Source organism: Nematolebias whitei, chromosome 20, assembly GCF_014905685.2.
Source record: "Nematolebias whitei isolate Nwh7 chromosome 20, NemWhi1, whole genome shotgun sequence".
NCBI classification, from domain to species: domain Eukaryota; kingdom Metazoa; phylum Chordata; class Actinopteri; order Cyprinodontiformes; family Rivulidae; genus Nematolebias; species Nematolebias whitei.
The window spans coordinates 18,443,960-18,459,308 of NC_056517.1; the positions used below are offsets into that span (position 1 = coordinate 18,443,960).

The window sequence follows — 15,349 nt, forward strand, 5'->3', positions numbered from 1 at the left end:
TATATATATATATATATATATATATATATATATATATATATATATAACATACAGTGTAACAGTAAATGGCAATAATTGTAGTAAATAATAATTTAAAACAATGACAATTTAAGATCTAAAACACAGGCACTGTTGACAAGATATCCTTTGTCGGTTTTTTAAAAGTTTGCAAAAAGCACTTAAAGTAACAAGTTCTGTCAGTTTTAACTCAGCTTGCAAGGCATTCCAAGCTGAGGGGGCAGAAAAGCTAAAAGCTTTCTTGCCTTTTTCTGTTCTTACACAAGATGTAAACAGTACTTAGAGCGTAAGGCATAACTACTGTCCATTCTTCGAATAAAAGTACATAAATAATGCGGAAGCATGCCAATAAGAGACTTATAAACCAAAGTCATCCAGTGCACATGTAGCCTGTTAAACAGGGAAGGCATACTGGCTTTAAGATTGAGATCACAGTGATGAGTAAGGTAGCTACAACCAGTAAAATCTTAATGCACAATGGTACACTGGATTTAATGACTGTAAACAACTGTTTGATGTACATATAACTACATTGCCATAGTCAAGTACTGGCAGAAAAGTAGTTTTGATCAAAAGCTTATTTGCTCTAAGGAAGAAACATGATTTGTATCTAAAGAACCTTCACCCTTAATTTGGAGATTAGGTGTTTCACATGAGATTTTAAAGAAAGCTCCTCGTCGATAATTAAGCCCAAGTATAACTGGAGACCCTCTCGAGCACTATACCTTGGGCAGTTTTTATTAGAGGGATATTCTCCAATGGGACAGACAAATTTGAAAAAAACATTATTTTAGATTTATCAGCATTTAAGACCAATTTTAGTTGCTCAAGACAAATTTGCACCTCATCAAAAGCAGCCTGTAAGAATTTAAGTGCCTGAGCAATTGAATTTGAACAACAGTAAATTACACAATCACCAGCATAAAAGTGGTAGGAGACATTTTGCAAATTTTCACACAGTGCAGTAATGTAAATTGTAAATAAGATGGGCCCCAAGACAGAGCCCTGTGGTACGCCTTTTTTTACTTTAAGAAAACTTGAGCTTACTCCAGTCATCTGTACACACTGTGTCCTAGTTGCCAAATAATTTCCAAACCAGTAAGATGCTTCTTTGGAGATGCTCAGTTTGAGACAAATATTTACCAGGATAGTGTGACCCACTGTATCAAATGCCTTGGATAAATCAACAAACAGAGCACAGCAAACCTTTTTAGAATCCAGTGCCTCAAACACAGCATTATGAAGACACTCTAAAGCGCTTTACACTACAATCTGTGCCCTCATTTCCCCATTCATACAGCACTCTACTAGATCTGTACAAAGCTAATTGAACAAATCATTCTAATGAGACAAATCAGTGCTTTTAGATCACATTCATACACCAATGGGACACGCATCGGAGGCAATGAGGGTTTCAGTGTCTTGCCCAGGGACACTTCAGCATGTGACTGCTGGTGGATTCGAACCCCCAACTCTTGCATTGGAGGACGACTGCTCTAACCACTCAGCCACATCCGCCCGACTCAGCCACAGCCGCTAATGTCACCCCTAACTGCCACAAAAGCCCCCTTTAACAAACCTAAAGTGGCCCACGGGCCACCAGTTGATAATCACAGCAGGTTGTTGTGGCTCTGATCACTTTTAATTTAGTGAATTAAGGCATAAAACGGCTCTTTTTATAGTAAACGTTGCAAACCACTGGGTATGAATATAGCAGCTTAAGGTAATGGTAAAATGGTAAATGGACTGTACTTATATAGCACCTTTCTATCTTATTTCAAGATACTCAAAGCGCTTTACACTACAATCTGTGTCCTCATTTACCCATTCATACAGCACTCTACATCGCTACAAAGCTAACTGAAGACATCATTCTAATGAGACTAATCAGTGCTTTTAGATCACATACATACACTGATGGGACACACATCAGAGGCTATGAGGGGTTCAGTGTCTTGCCCAGGGACACTTCGGCATGTGACTGCTGGTGGATTCGAACCCCCAACTCCCGCATTGGAGGACGACTGCTCTAACCACTCAGCCACAGCCGCCCAACAGCCGTAAAAAATCAGCAGCATGGATACTCAGCAGCACAAATAAAGTGACTTATCTCCGCTTAAAGTGGCATTATATTGATTTTTCTGGTTAGGGATTTATAAGTCTAACAGCTTCAGGGTAGAAACTGTTGCTTAGCCTAGTGGTTCTACACTTAATGCTCCACAACCTCTTGCCTGAGGGGAGTGGGGCAAAAAGAGTGTGTGCTGAGTGAGTGGGGTCCTTCATGATGCAGGTGTCCCTCTTCCTGCATCTAGAGGTGTAGATGTCCGTGATGGTGGGGAGACTGACTCAAACTGACTTCTGTGCAGCCTTCACCACCCTTTGCAGAGTGTGCAGATGATGATAGATCCTGATCACTCTGTTTCACCAATTTTTCACAAGTCCTTCTCGCCCTTTTTAGTGTCCAGCCTCTCTTACAACTCATCATAAGCCTTCTGCTTTGCCTTAGCTACATCCCTCATTGCTCTACGTTTCATCTCCTTATATTATTTTCTACTGTCGTCAGTCCTTTCACTGTCATATTTCTTCTTGGCAAACCTCTATCTCTGAATAGCTTCCTGCACTTCACTACCACCAGGTTTCCTTATCTTTTCTCTGTCCAGACGACACACTAAGTACCTTCCTACCTGTCTCTCTAATTACTGTTGCTGTAGTAGCCCAGTCATCTGGAAGCTCTTTTTTTTTTTACCACCCAGAGCCTTTATCAGCTCCTTTCTGAACTCCTCACAACATACTTCTTTCCTCAGCTTCCACCATTTGGTCTTCTCGGAGTTTACTATTTTTATCTTCTTCACAACAACAGTCGATCTACACACAACCATCCGATGCTTTCTGGCCACTCTCTCCCCTGTCACAATTTTACATTCCCCAATCTCTCTCAGGTTTCCTCTTCTACACAGAATATAGTCTACCTGCATACTCCTTCTTCCACTCTTATAGGTGACTCTGTGTTCCTCCCTCTTTTGGAAATAGGTGTTGACTACAGCCATTTCCATTCCCTTGGCAAAATTCACCACCTTCTGTCCTTCCTGGTTTCTTTCCTTGACACCAAACCTACCCATCACTTCATCATCCCCTCTGTTTCCTTCACCAGCATGTCCATTCAGGTCTGCTCCAATCACCACTCTCTCCTCCCTGGGAACACTATCTTCTACCGTCAGACACATTGCCTTAACTGATACTTTTTCACCTTTAGATAACTAAAAACTACATTCGGTGCTAACTCCTCTTCCAGGAACACCCCTACTCCATTTCTCTTTCTATCCACACCATGGTAAAACAGTTTGAACCCTGCTCCAATGCTCCGAGCCTTGCTGCCCTTCCACTAGGTCTCTTGCACACATAAAACATCTACCTTCCTTCTCAGCATCATGTCAGCCAACTCTCTACCTTTGACTGTCATTGACCCCACATTTATATTTGCCAACCTCAGTCCTACATTCTTGATTTTCCTCTTCTACCTTTGTCTCCTAACATATTTCCCCCTTATAGTCTTTGACTAAAAATAACACAATTTCTACTAGCACCCTGTTTGTCAATGGTGGCAGTTGTTGTTGTTAACCAGGGCCTCCGTCGATCTGGTATGGTGTTGCTTAGATGAACTCGCATTATGGTTTTGGCACACGTGTTTTAAGTCAGATGCCCTTCCTGACACAAGCCTCACCATTTACCCGGGCTTGGGATTGGCACAAGCGATACATTGGCTTGTGCTGTTTTGTGGCTGGTCAGCTAATATATAAATATTCCTTAAAAAGAAAAAAAAGTATTGATGTATTTAGTGGGACTTTTATTATGGTGTAGTTTAGGGTTTTTTGGTTAGGAGCTTTTAGTTCCATCACCTAATCCTGCATTATCTTCTTTCTTGGTCCAGGCCCATTCACAAGGAGCGATCACATTTAAAGTTGTGCCTGGTATAAAGGAAGACACCCAAATCAGGGAGCCAAAGGTTTGTGTTACTTATCTTACTTGTTTGGCTTTAAGTTTATACTTATGAACTTAAATTATGTTTGTGTCATATTCTGCAATTTTGGACAATGCAAACATTTTTAACCACTATTACACTCCTTAAAATTTAAAATCAATACCAATAAAAATGCATTAAATCAAGTCTCAGGTGGGTTGAAGGTCACTGAGTAGAGATGAGTTTTCAGACGGGTTTTAAAAATGGACAGTGAAGGGGCCTGTTGAATGTGCAAAGGCAGAGTGTTCCATAACTTAGGGGCACTAACAGAGAAGGCCCCGTCTCCTTGAAGTTTCCTCTTACTCTTGGGAATGACCAGAAGCAGCTGGTCAGCAGACCTGAGTGACCAAGGGGGAGTGTAAGGGGGTGGGGGGTGGGGGTGGCAAGGCTGTTTAGAACCTTAAAAACAAACAAAATAATTTTAAAATGAACTCTAAAATACACAGGCAGCCAGTGGAAAGAAGCCAGGACAGGGGTGATTTGCTCTCTTTTACATGTTCCTGTGAAAAGACGTGCAGCAGCATTTTGCACCAGCTGCAGATGTGCGAGGACTGGGTGACTCCGAGAAAGAGGGAATTACAGTAATCCAGTAGTAGTCTCGTAGTAATCCAGCCATGATGAAATGAAAGCATGGATTACTGTTTCAAACTGTTGCCTTGAAAGAATAGATTTTACCTTTGCTATTTTTCTTAAATGATAAAAACCAGACTTGACTGTGGCCCTTATTTGACTTGAGTTTAAAATTACTGTCCATCTTAAAACCAAGATTTGTAACTGTGGACTTTATGTACATTGTCAGGGGGTCTAAATCGACTGGAGGGTTCGAACAAGCTCCACTAGGTCCAAAAACAAGCACCTCTGTCTTTTTTCATTACAATGCAGGAAGTTTAGGGCCATCCAAGCTTTAAGATCCTCAATAAAAGAGGTTTAATGGACCAGGCATCAACTCGCCTCAAAGGCACATAGATTTGGCAATCATCAGCATAGCAGTGAAAGAAGATGCCGTGTTTTCTAAATATCGATCCTAGAGGAAGTATATATAAAGAAAAAAGCAAAGGCCCTAAAATTGATCCCTGGGGAACCCCACATGACAGAGGAGCAGAAAAGTATTCACACCCAGCAATTTTTACAGAAAATGTTCTGTCTGCCATATAGGACCCCAACCAATACAAAGCAGTTCCACCAATGCCTACTTGGTGCTGTAGACGTGACAATAAAATGATGTGGTCCACTGTGTCAAACGCAGCAGTTAAGTCCAGTAACACAAGGATCACATGATCACCCGAGTCACATGCCAGGAGGATGTCATTAAAAACTCTCAGCAGAGCTGACTCTGTGCTATGGAGAGTTTTAAATCCAGACTGGAACACAGCCATGATGTTATGTTCATCCAGGAATCCAACATTTTTCAGTCAGGTCATCTTGAAAGTTTCTTTTTTTTTTTTGGTGCTGAAACGTTTCGCCTTTGGTCCGGAAGGCTTCATCAGTCAAGGAAACACACAACAAAACTGATTCTTCCCCCAACAGCTTACTCCAAAGTGGAAGAAACCAGTTCTGCTTGTGATAAGATGGTCTCTTTGGTACGCTCCCTCCTCCATTGCTGGCCCTCTTCCTTGTTGACAGTCTTGTCAAATTGGTTGAAAACAACAAAGTCCATGCTCAATAATTCAGGTATACAATCCAACATTTTTCAGTCAGGTCATGGTCAGTCATGGTGCTGTTGTTTTCAACCAATTTGACAACACTGTCACCAAGGAAGAGGGCTGGCAATGGAGGAAGGGGTGCGTACCAAAGAGAACATCTTATCACAAGCAGAACTGGTTTCTTCCACTTTGGAGTAAGCTGTTGGGGGAAGAATCTGTTTTGTTGTGTGTTTCCTTGACAGATAAGGTGAAACGATTCAACACCAAAAAAAAAAAAAAAAAAGAAACTGTCCAGAGGACCTGACTGAAAAATGTTGGATTGTATACCTGGATTATTGAGCATGGACTTTGTTGTTCATCCAGGAATGATTTTAACTGTGCATAAACAATTTTCTTTAAGATTTTTGACAGTAGGGGAAGCTTGGAGATGGGCCTAAAATTCCCCAACACAGTGGGATCGAGACCTGGTTTCTTTTTCAGGGGCTGCACCACAGCATGTTTAAAATTAGCTGGTACTACTCCAGATAAACTTAAAAAGGGCAAGAACCAAGTCCAACAAAGTCCATGCTCAATAATCCAGGTATACAATCCAACAATTTTCAGTCAGTTCATCTGGACAGTTTCTTTTTTTTTTTTTTGTGCTGAAAAGTTTCACCTTCCATCCAGAAGGCTTCTTCAGTCAAGGAAACACACAAAACAAAACTGATTCTTTCCCCAACAGCTTATTCCAAAGTGGAACAAACCAGTTATGTCGGCACAATAAAAGAAAAAAGAAACTGTCCATATGACCCGACTGAAAATTGTTGGCAAGAACCAAGTGTTCAAAACAAGGGAAAACTTATTTAAGAAAGTCTGGTGGAAGAGCATCACATAGAGAACCAGAGGGCTTAATCTGAGCGACCATGTCCTCTAAAAATAACACAGTAACAGGCTTAAACTGACTGAAAGCAGCAGAGCAGGGGGACACACACAGAGGGGTCAGAGTCTGGGCGTAAGATGGAAGCCCTTACAGAGGTAACCTTAGCAACTGCATAAAATTATTGCACAACTGAGTGGATGCTTCAACGCCAGCAGTCTGTGGAGAGTTAAGAAAAGAGTCAATGGTACTAAAAAGAACACGTGGGTTGTGGCTGTGAGATAAAATCAAGTTAGAAAAAAGTCCTTTTTGGCTGCTTTAACTGTGTCCTGGTAATTGCGCCAACAGTCTTTAAAATTTTGAAGGGACACCTGCAGCTTGTCCTTTCTCCACCTGCCTTCCGCTCTGCGACATTCCTGTCTGACAGCTCGAACCGTTGTGTTCTGAAGCCAGGGTTCATGTTTAAAGTCAGGCTGTTAAGTCTTTAAAGGAGCCACAGTATCCAACACAGTCAGACAGGATAAGTGGAGCCAAGAACTAAGATCCTCAGCATCAGTTGAGGCAGGTGGACAGAGCTGGCAGAAAACCTCAGTGAACTGGCCAGCAGTGGAGGGGTTAATAATCTGACAGCTCTGAGCAAGAGTGGAAAGTTTAACAGGTGCATATGTGAGAACAGTCTGGAATATTATAGGCATATGATCAGATATTATAGAGTCATGAATTTCCAGATTAGACACAGGTAATCCCAAAGAAAGCACAAGATCTAGAGTGTGACCTTTATCATATGTAGGACCTGACACAGAATGCACCAAATTAAGAGTCTCTAAGAATTAAAAATTATTTTACCAGAGGTTTGTCTGGGCAACAAACATGAATGTTAAAATCACTAACAATAAGTAGATGGTTATATCCAGTCACTATCTCGGAAAGAAATTCTGAAAAGTCACTAATAAAATCCTTATTGTATTTGGGTGCGCGGTAGATAACATCACAGAGTGTTGGGTCAGAACAACCCACTTCAAATGAGGTCAGCTCAAAGCTGGTGAAGTGATGCTGTTTAAAACATTGTTTACAACTAAAAACATTTTTATACACGGCTGCAGTTCCTCCTCCCCGGCCCGATAATTGTGGGGAGTTAAAATAAGAGCAGCCTATTGGTAAAAGCTCCGACAGAGCAGCTGACTCAGCCTCACTCAGTCAAGTCTCTGTAATACAGAGAAAGTCCAGATTATGGGAGCTGAAGAAATCCCTCAAGATGAAAGTTTTATTGACCAGCGATCTGGCGTTCACCAAGCCAATCCTGGCTGGAGCTGGAGCGGGGTTGTCACGCTGAGGGAGGGGCCAACTCAGCTGTCTCAGGTTCAGTGGGTTTGCTCCGCACCTGCTGAGCCGGGGCTGGCAGGGGCGCTGACGCTGGGGGACATTCGCACCAACAACATGAACCAGGCAAGCATCCACCGGCTCCAGAAAATGCCAAGGCAAAAACATGCCAGAAAACTCTTCAGGGACTGGTTGGGAACCATTGGACCATGAAAAAAAGTTTTTCAGCTTCACCAGGTGTCTACCGTGTTTACCACGGCTGCGATGACATTTCCGCCGGTGGGGCAGCGCCGGAACCCGGCACAGGTGAGCTGGAATTTCCGACAGAAGCTGGGGGAAAATTTATGTTCCCATGTATTAAAAGTAGCCACATTGTGGATAAATGACCTTAGAGCCAATAACGTTTGGCAATCATACACCAATACTGATTTGACTTCACTCAAAAACAACAGAATAATAATAATAATAATGACAAGGACTGACAGTGAGAGACGACCTGCCACGTACACCGGTACCATCTTCTCCGCAAATATTTTGATGTGTATTATTCACATTACGTATCAAAACAACGGTGGTAAATTGTCAAAATAACAGCGATAAAAATATAGAAAAGACAATCCAATTTATGTTCATAAATAAAAGATTCTCATTGTCTTTAATTAGACAACTGAGAATTGAAGAACCTTAAGGCAGTGGCAATCGAGATTGGAGCAGAACTGAGTGAATGATGGGGGTGAGTGCTAAGCTAGCCAGGGAGTCGTATGTGCCAACCGCCATGAACACATGAACAGAAGGAGGCGCAAGGAGATTTCACATGTGGAGTCAGACAACAATGAGCAGGACAGTGAATTTGGCGGAGAAGAGTCAGGCTCGTAACCATCAAATAAGGGGGTGGGGGTTGGGATGCTTGATAAAAGCAGTGTTTACAAATGTAGGTAAACACAGATGTTTAACATCCTGTTAAAATACAACAAAATGCATTACTTTATTCTCATCTACTTTATTCAAAATTTTCTGGGGAAGGACAACCAGACTGCCCTTCCAGCACCCCCACCAGCCCACCTACTATTTGTGTTCTGGCTTCGATCAGTTTACAAATTAAGCCCTGGCAATAGTTATGTAAAAAAAATGCAAGGAAGGAATGAGCATAACAGTTTTAACATAAAATAATAAACACCTTACAGCTCAGCTTCCTTTTTACCATAATGGACCGGCACAGAGTCTGCATCACTGCAGTCACTGCACCAATCAGTCAGTCAGTCTTCTGCCCCATTCTTCCTTCACTTGTGAACAAACCCCCAATATACTTGAACTCCTCCACTTGAGGCAAAACATCACCCTCGACCCCAAGAGACAATCAACTCTTTTCTGACAGAGGACCATGGTCTCAGAGTTGGAGGTGCTGATCCTCATCCCAGCTGCTTCACACCCAGCTGCGAATCGCTCCAGTGAGAGCTGAAGATCATAGTACAATGGTGCAAACAGACTCCCGAACCGAACTCCTTCTGCCCCCTGGCTGCACCGAAAAATTCTGTCTATAAATTTTATGAACAGTATCTGAGACAACGGGAAGCCCTAACAAACTCTAGCTCCCACCCTGAAGGGGTTGGACTTACTGCCAGCAATGTGAATCGAACTCTTGCACTGCTTGTGTAGGAACTGAATGGCCCATAGCAACAGACACCCAATTTCATACTTGCAGAGCACCCCCCAGTGTGTACCTCGAGGAACATGGTAAAATGGGAGTGGTGGCGCAGAGTTTAGAGAGGTGGGCTTGTGATCCGAAGATCGCCGGTTCACGCCCCGACCCCGACAACATCAAAAATTGTGGGTGGGGTAGGTGAAACACCCACACTTGCCCCCACCCTCATTCGCCCCACTCTGGGCCCATGAGCAAGGCCCTTAACCCCCACCATGTGCTCCCTAAAAAAACAGGTCTCTCTTGAAAATGAGTTCTCGTGGCTCAATGAGACTAACCTGGATAAATAAAGGCTAAATGAAAAAAAAAAAAAAAAAATGCCATTTCCAAGTCCACAAACACATTTAGACTGGATTGGCAAACTCCCATGAGCCCTTGAGGACCCTAGTAAGGGTAAAGAGCTGGTCCAGTTTTCCACAGCTAGAACAGAAGCTGCATTGTTCCTCATGAATCTTAGGTTTGACCATCAATCAGACTCGCTTCTCCAGTACCCCTGAATAGACCTTACAGGGAAGGCTATTGAGATTGATGCCCCTATAATTGTAACACACACTCCAGTCCCCCTATTTGACAAGAGTAACCACAACCCCAGTCTGCCAATCCAGTGGCACTGCCCCCAATGTCCATGTGATGTTGCAAAGGCTTGTCAATCAAGACAGTTCTGCAACATTCAGATCCATGAAGATCTTTGGATGGATCTCATCCACCTCCAGAGCCCTATCACCATGGAGCTTTTGAACTACATTGGCAACTTCAACCCCGGTTAAGAACAGACCAAACCCAAACTCCCCCAACTTGCTTTCCTCTTTAGAATATGTGCCATTGGGTTAAAAGTCTGAGAAGTCTTCCTTTTACCCACTGACAGCATCACTGGTTGAGGTCAGTAGCACCCCATCTTCAGTAAACACTCTACTGGTAAAGTGCTGCTTTCCCTGCTTCAGCTGGCTGATTGTTTGCCAGAATCTCCTTGGAGCCAATCGAGGGTCTCTATCCAAGGCCTCATGAACTCTGCACTCATACATCTCCACTCCACACATCTAAGCTTTTGCCTCAGTAACAGCCAGTGCCGTAGCCAACTTGGCTTGCCAATACTAATCAGCTGCTTCTGCTTTTACTGGGTCTGTCCACCATCTTCTCCCACCATCTGATCCAACTCAATTCAGCTCATTTCAGTTTATTTACATAGCGCCAAACCACAACAAAGTTGTCTCAGGGCACTTTACAGGAGCATTCACATACATAGAAAAGCCAATTAATAAAGTTATCTATCTAAGGAAGCCAGCAGACAAGTTGAATCTTGGCTTTGTTGCAGTCCCCCATCCTGAGCAAGCACAATGTCAACAGTGGAAAGGAAAAACTCCCTTTTAAAAGGAAGAAACCTCCAGCAGAACCAGGCTCAGGACAAGCGGCCATTTGCTTTGACCACTACCAGGTGGTGATCATTTGACAGCTCAGCTCCTCTTTTCACTCGAGTGTCCAAAACATACAGTCACAGATCAGTTGACACAACTACAAAATAAATCATTGATATGTGCCCTAGTGTGTCCTGGTGCCATGTGCACATATGGACACACATGTTCGAACACGGTGTTTGTGATGGACAAACTGTAACTAGCACAGAAGTCCAACAACAGAACACGGCTCGGGTTCAGATCAGAGAGGTATTTTTTTCCCAATCACACCTGTCCAGGTCACACTGTCATTATCCACGTCCATCCATCCATTATCTTTACCCGCTTATTCCATTTTGGGTCACAGGGGTCGCTGGTGCCCATGTCCAGCCATCACTGTGCGAGGGGCGGGGTACACCCTGGACGGGTCGCAAGTCCATCACAGGGCCACATAGAGACAAACGAGACAAACAACCATTCACTCTCTCACTCACACCCAGAGACAATTTAGAGTTACCAATCAGCCTAACATGCATGTTTTTGGTCTGTGGGAGGAAACCCGAGTACCCGGAGAAAACCCACGCATGCACGGAGAGAACATGCAAACGCCACCCAGAAAGGCCCCTGGACCGGGGTTTGAACCAAGGACCTGCTCGCTGAGAGGCAGCAGCTCTACCAGTTGTGCCACCGTGCTGCCCCATTAGCCACGTGGGCATTGAAATTTGCCAGCAGAATAGAGTAGTCTTCAGCTGAAGCACCTTCCAGCAACCCTTCTAAGGGCACCAAGAAGGTTGGGTACTCTGAACGGAGGCACAAACAACAGTCAGAGTCTGTCCCCCAACCCAAAGGCACAGGAAATTTACCCTCTAATCTACTGGGGAAAACTCAAACACACATGCACCAAGCCAGGGTTGCTATTAGTAGACCCACAACAGCTTGGCATTTCTCACCATGGGCAACTTCAGAGTGGAATAAGGTCCTTCTAAACGAGATTGGTTCCTGAGTCCCATGTTATGCATTGAGATGAGCCCATCTTTGCCTAGTTGGTACCTCTCACTCTGCACTAGCTCAGGCTCTTTTCCCACCAGAAAGGTGACTCTCCATGTCCCAACAGCCAGCTGCCCTAGAGCTTTGGCAAGCCAGGAACAGAAAGCCAAGGTTCTCTCCTTCTGCTCCAACTCATGGCACTATGCACCGACTCGTACGGTTCTTCCTGCAGATGGTGGGCCTATATGAAGACTATCCCAATGTCACAATTCAGGTGTATCTTGTAAATGAGTCCCAGAGGCTCAGCGGGACTATCCTGTATAAATAAAGGTTGAATGAAAAAATGAATAATTCAGGCTGAGCTTGACCAGGCCCTATAGGTAGAGAAACGGTCACCAGGCGCTCATAGACAAGCCCCTCCCCTAGGCCTGGCCAGGGTGGGGCCCCGGTCACCCACATCCAGATAAGGGACTTTGAGCTCCTTGCCTTTGTCTGTCCATATGAGTTTTTGGAATATCAATCATATGATTGTGTAAGGCTTTTGCTATGTGTAAGATAAAATATATCTAAATACACACACAATCCCATATACATTACATATAGTCCTATACATGTCAAGTTCCAGTGACTTTTATTGTCATTACCATCTCATGTGGTATATGAGGTGGAACGAAATTATGTACACAGGGTCCCAGTGACACCCCAAAATAGCTAAATATAAAGTATAAAAAGAAACAGTAAATAAGGATCTAAGATATACACTAAGATATATACTAAACAAACGTCAAACAGTATGCTAAAAGATCTAAGATATACCCTAAACCAGGCACGTCATTAGACCAGGGCTTCCGGGGCTAAAGCCCCGGATGTTTTGTCAATAGCCCCGGATCAAAATGAGTTTCAGTTTTCCACTGCTCCACTGCTCACCTCTCAGGGGTGGCCTGCCATCAAACTTCCTGGTGGCCTGGCTCTGTTCAGTACCCATTGAGGGACTGGACTAAGGCTCGGTTCGGGTCATGTTTGATATTAAAACAAGCCGCTCTTGTGCCGGTGTGTAACACCAGCCTCACTCATGCTCCTCCGCCCCTCCTCTCTCTGAGGCTGTCAGCAGATTGAGAAGAGCAGAGACACAGATTGCAAGCCCGCCTCTGTGGACTGGTGCGGGAGTGTTATATGTTCGCACACGGAGCGCGCATGTCTGTACGTTTCTCCGGTTTGGGTCTTAAAGCTTGTAGGATCCATCCTACAAGCTTTAAGACCTAAACCGGAGAAACGTACAGACATCCATCCGATGGACCGAGAGAGACAGACAAAAGTGCAGCAGAGAGAGGATGAAAAATAGAAAAGCACTGGCACTGATGCAGCAAAATGCAGTAAATTGTTTGTTTGTAATGGAGCAGGTAAAACAAACATCCTTATTCATGCTCAATAATCCAGGTAGAAAAATCCAGCAAAACTAAGTCAGGTCCCCTGGACGGTTTCTACTTCCAGAAGCCATCCAGAGGACCTGACTTAACTTTGTTGGGTAAGACAGAAACACTCATGATGAAAAATATGCAGTCAGCACAGCTAGCTTAATTTGTTGGTTAACTGAGCCAAAACTTAATAGAACAAATGTTTGAAGTTTTTACAAAGGATATTCCAAATTTTAGAATATGGTTAACAAATAGAATCTGAAAAAAACAACAATAAAGTTTAATGAAATGTCCAGGAATTTTGATTTTGTGTACCATTCATAAACTCCATTAATAATGTGATGAGTATCACCTGCTGCAGCTTTTAGATGGCCGCCAATCAGCACCACTGAAGATCGTCACCTTGATGAGGCTCTTAACTACTTAAGACTGCAGCTAGATGTTACTCGTGGCCGGGATTCCTCCTCCAATGTAAGCTTGTATTCAAGGGAGCTCCCTAACTCTACACTACAACAAAGTCCATGCTCAATAATCCAGGTATACAATCCAACATTTTTCAGTCAGGTCATCTGGACAGTTTCTTTTTATTGTGCTGAAACGTTTCACCTTCGATCCGGAAGGCTTCATCAGTCAAGGAAACACACAACATAAAACTGATTCTTCCCCCAACAGCTTACTCCAAAGTGGAACAAATCAGTTATGTTTGTTTGCTACCATATTTTCCAAGCTTGATCTTAGTAATGCTTATCATTTGGTTCGTATAATAGAAGGTGACGAGTGGAAAACAGCCTTCTGGACACCACTCCGTCACTTCAAGTATCTAGTTATGCCCTTTGGATTAACTAACGCTGTAGTTGTCTTCCAAGTCCTTGTTAACGACATACTGAGAGAGTTTATTGGGAACTTTGTGTTTGTTTACCTGGATGACATACTCGTCTACTCTTCTAACGATGCTGAACACCCCAAACATGTCCGTATTGTTCTTCAACGCTTCTACAAGAATAAGCTGTTTGTTAAAGGCAAAAAATGCGAGTTTCATGTGCCCAATGTCTCCTTTCTGGGTTTTATTTTTGAAAAGGGCCATTGCAGAACGGACCCTGAAAAGACCCGGGCTGTGGTGGATTGGGCAGTTCCTGAGACCAGGAAACAATTGCAGCGTTTCTTGGGCTTTGCCAATTTTTACAGGCATTTTATTAAGGACTACAGCTGTGTGGCAGCACCTCTCTCAGCTCACCTCTACTGCTTGAGCTTTCAAGTGGAACCTTGAGGTCGACCTCGCCTTTTCTGAGCTCAAAAGACTGTTCTCTTCCACCCGATCCTCTGTTACCCTGATCCTAGGCTACAATTCATCCTGGAAGTGGACTACTCCGACACTGGAGTAGGGGCGGTCCTGTCTCAACGGTCACCTGACGATAAGGTACACCCATGTGCCTTTTTCTCACGCCGTCTTTCACAGGCCGAGAGAAATTATGATGTGGATAACAGAGAACTACTGGCGGTTAAACTAGCCCTGGAGGAGTGGTGTCACTGGTTGGAAGGCACCGAGACACCGTTTCTGATCTGGACCGATCACAAGAACTTGACCTACCTTTGGAATGCTAAATGTCTCACTCCTAGGCAAGCACATTGGTCATTATTCTTCAACCGCTTTAATTATTCCCTCACTTTCAGGCCGAGATCTAAGAATATCAAACCCGATGCTCTCTCCCGTCAGTTTTCTCTCCCTGATGTTGTTGAACAGGAGGACAGCATCATCCCAGCTTCTTGCATTGTGGGAGCACTCACTTGGCCCATTGAAAAGGAGGTTCGAGAGGCTCACAAGGACAAACCTAACCCTGGTTCTGGCCCACCAGGCACTCTCTTCATTCCTTCATCTATGAGGTCTAAGGTACTGGACTGGCTACACTCAAATAAATTGTCTTGCCACCCTGGCACCTCTCATATGCTTTCCCTAGCTAAGAACCACTTCTGGTGGCCCACTCTCTCCTCGGACATCAAATCC

General features: G+C 43.7%; 1 protein-coding gene across 1 annotated transcript in view; it reads left to right on the plus strand.

Moving 5' to 3' along the window:
- Positions 1-15,349, plus strand: part of mpp7a (membrane palmitoylated protein 7a) — a 476,133-nt gene that overhangs the window by 65,153 nt on the left and 395,631 nt on the right. Inside the window, 1 exon segment of the mRNA XM_037694433.1 lies at positions 3,947-4,021. Within this exon segment, the coding sequence (XP_037550361.1) occupies positions 3,947-4,021 (75 nt within the window).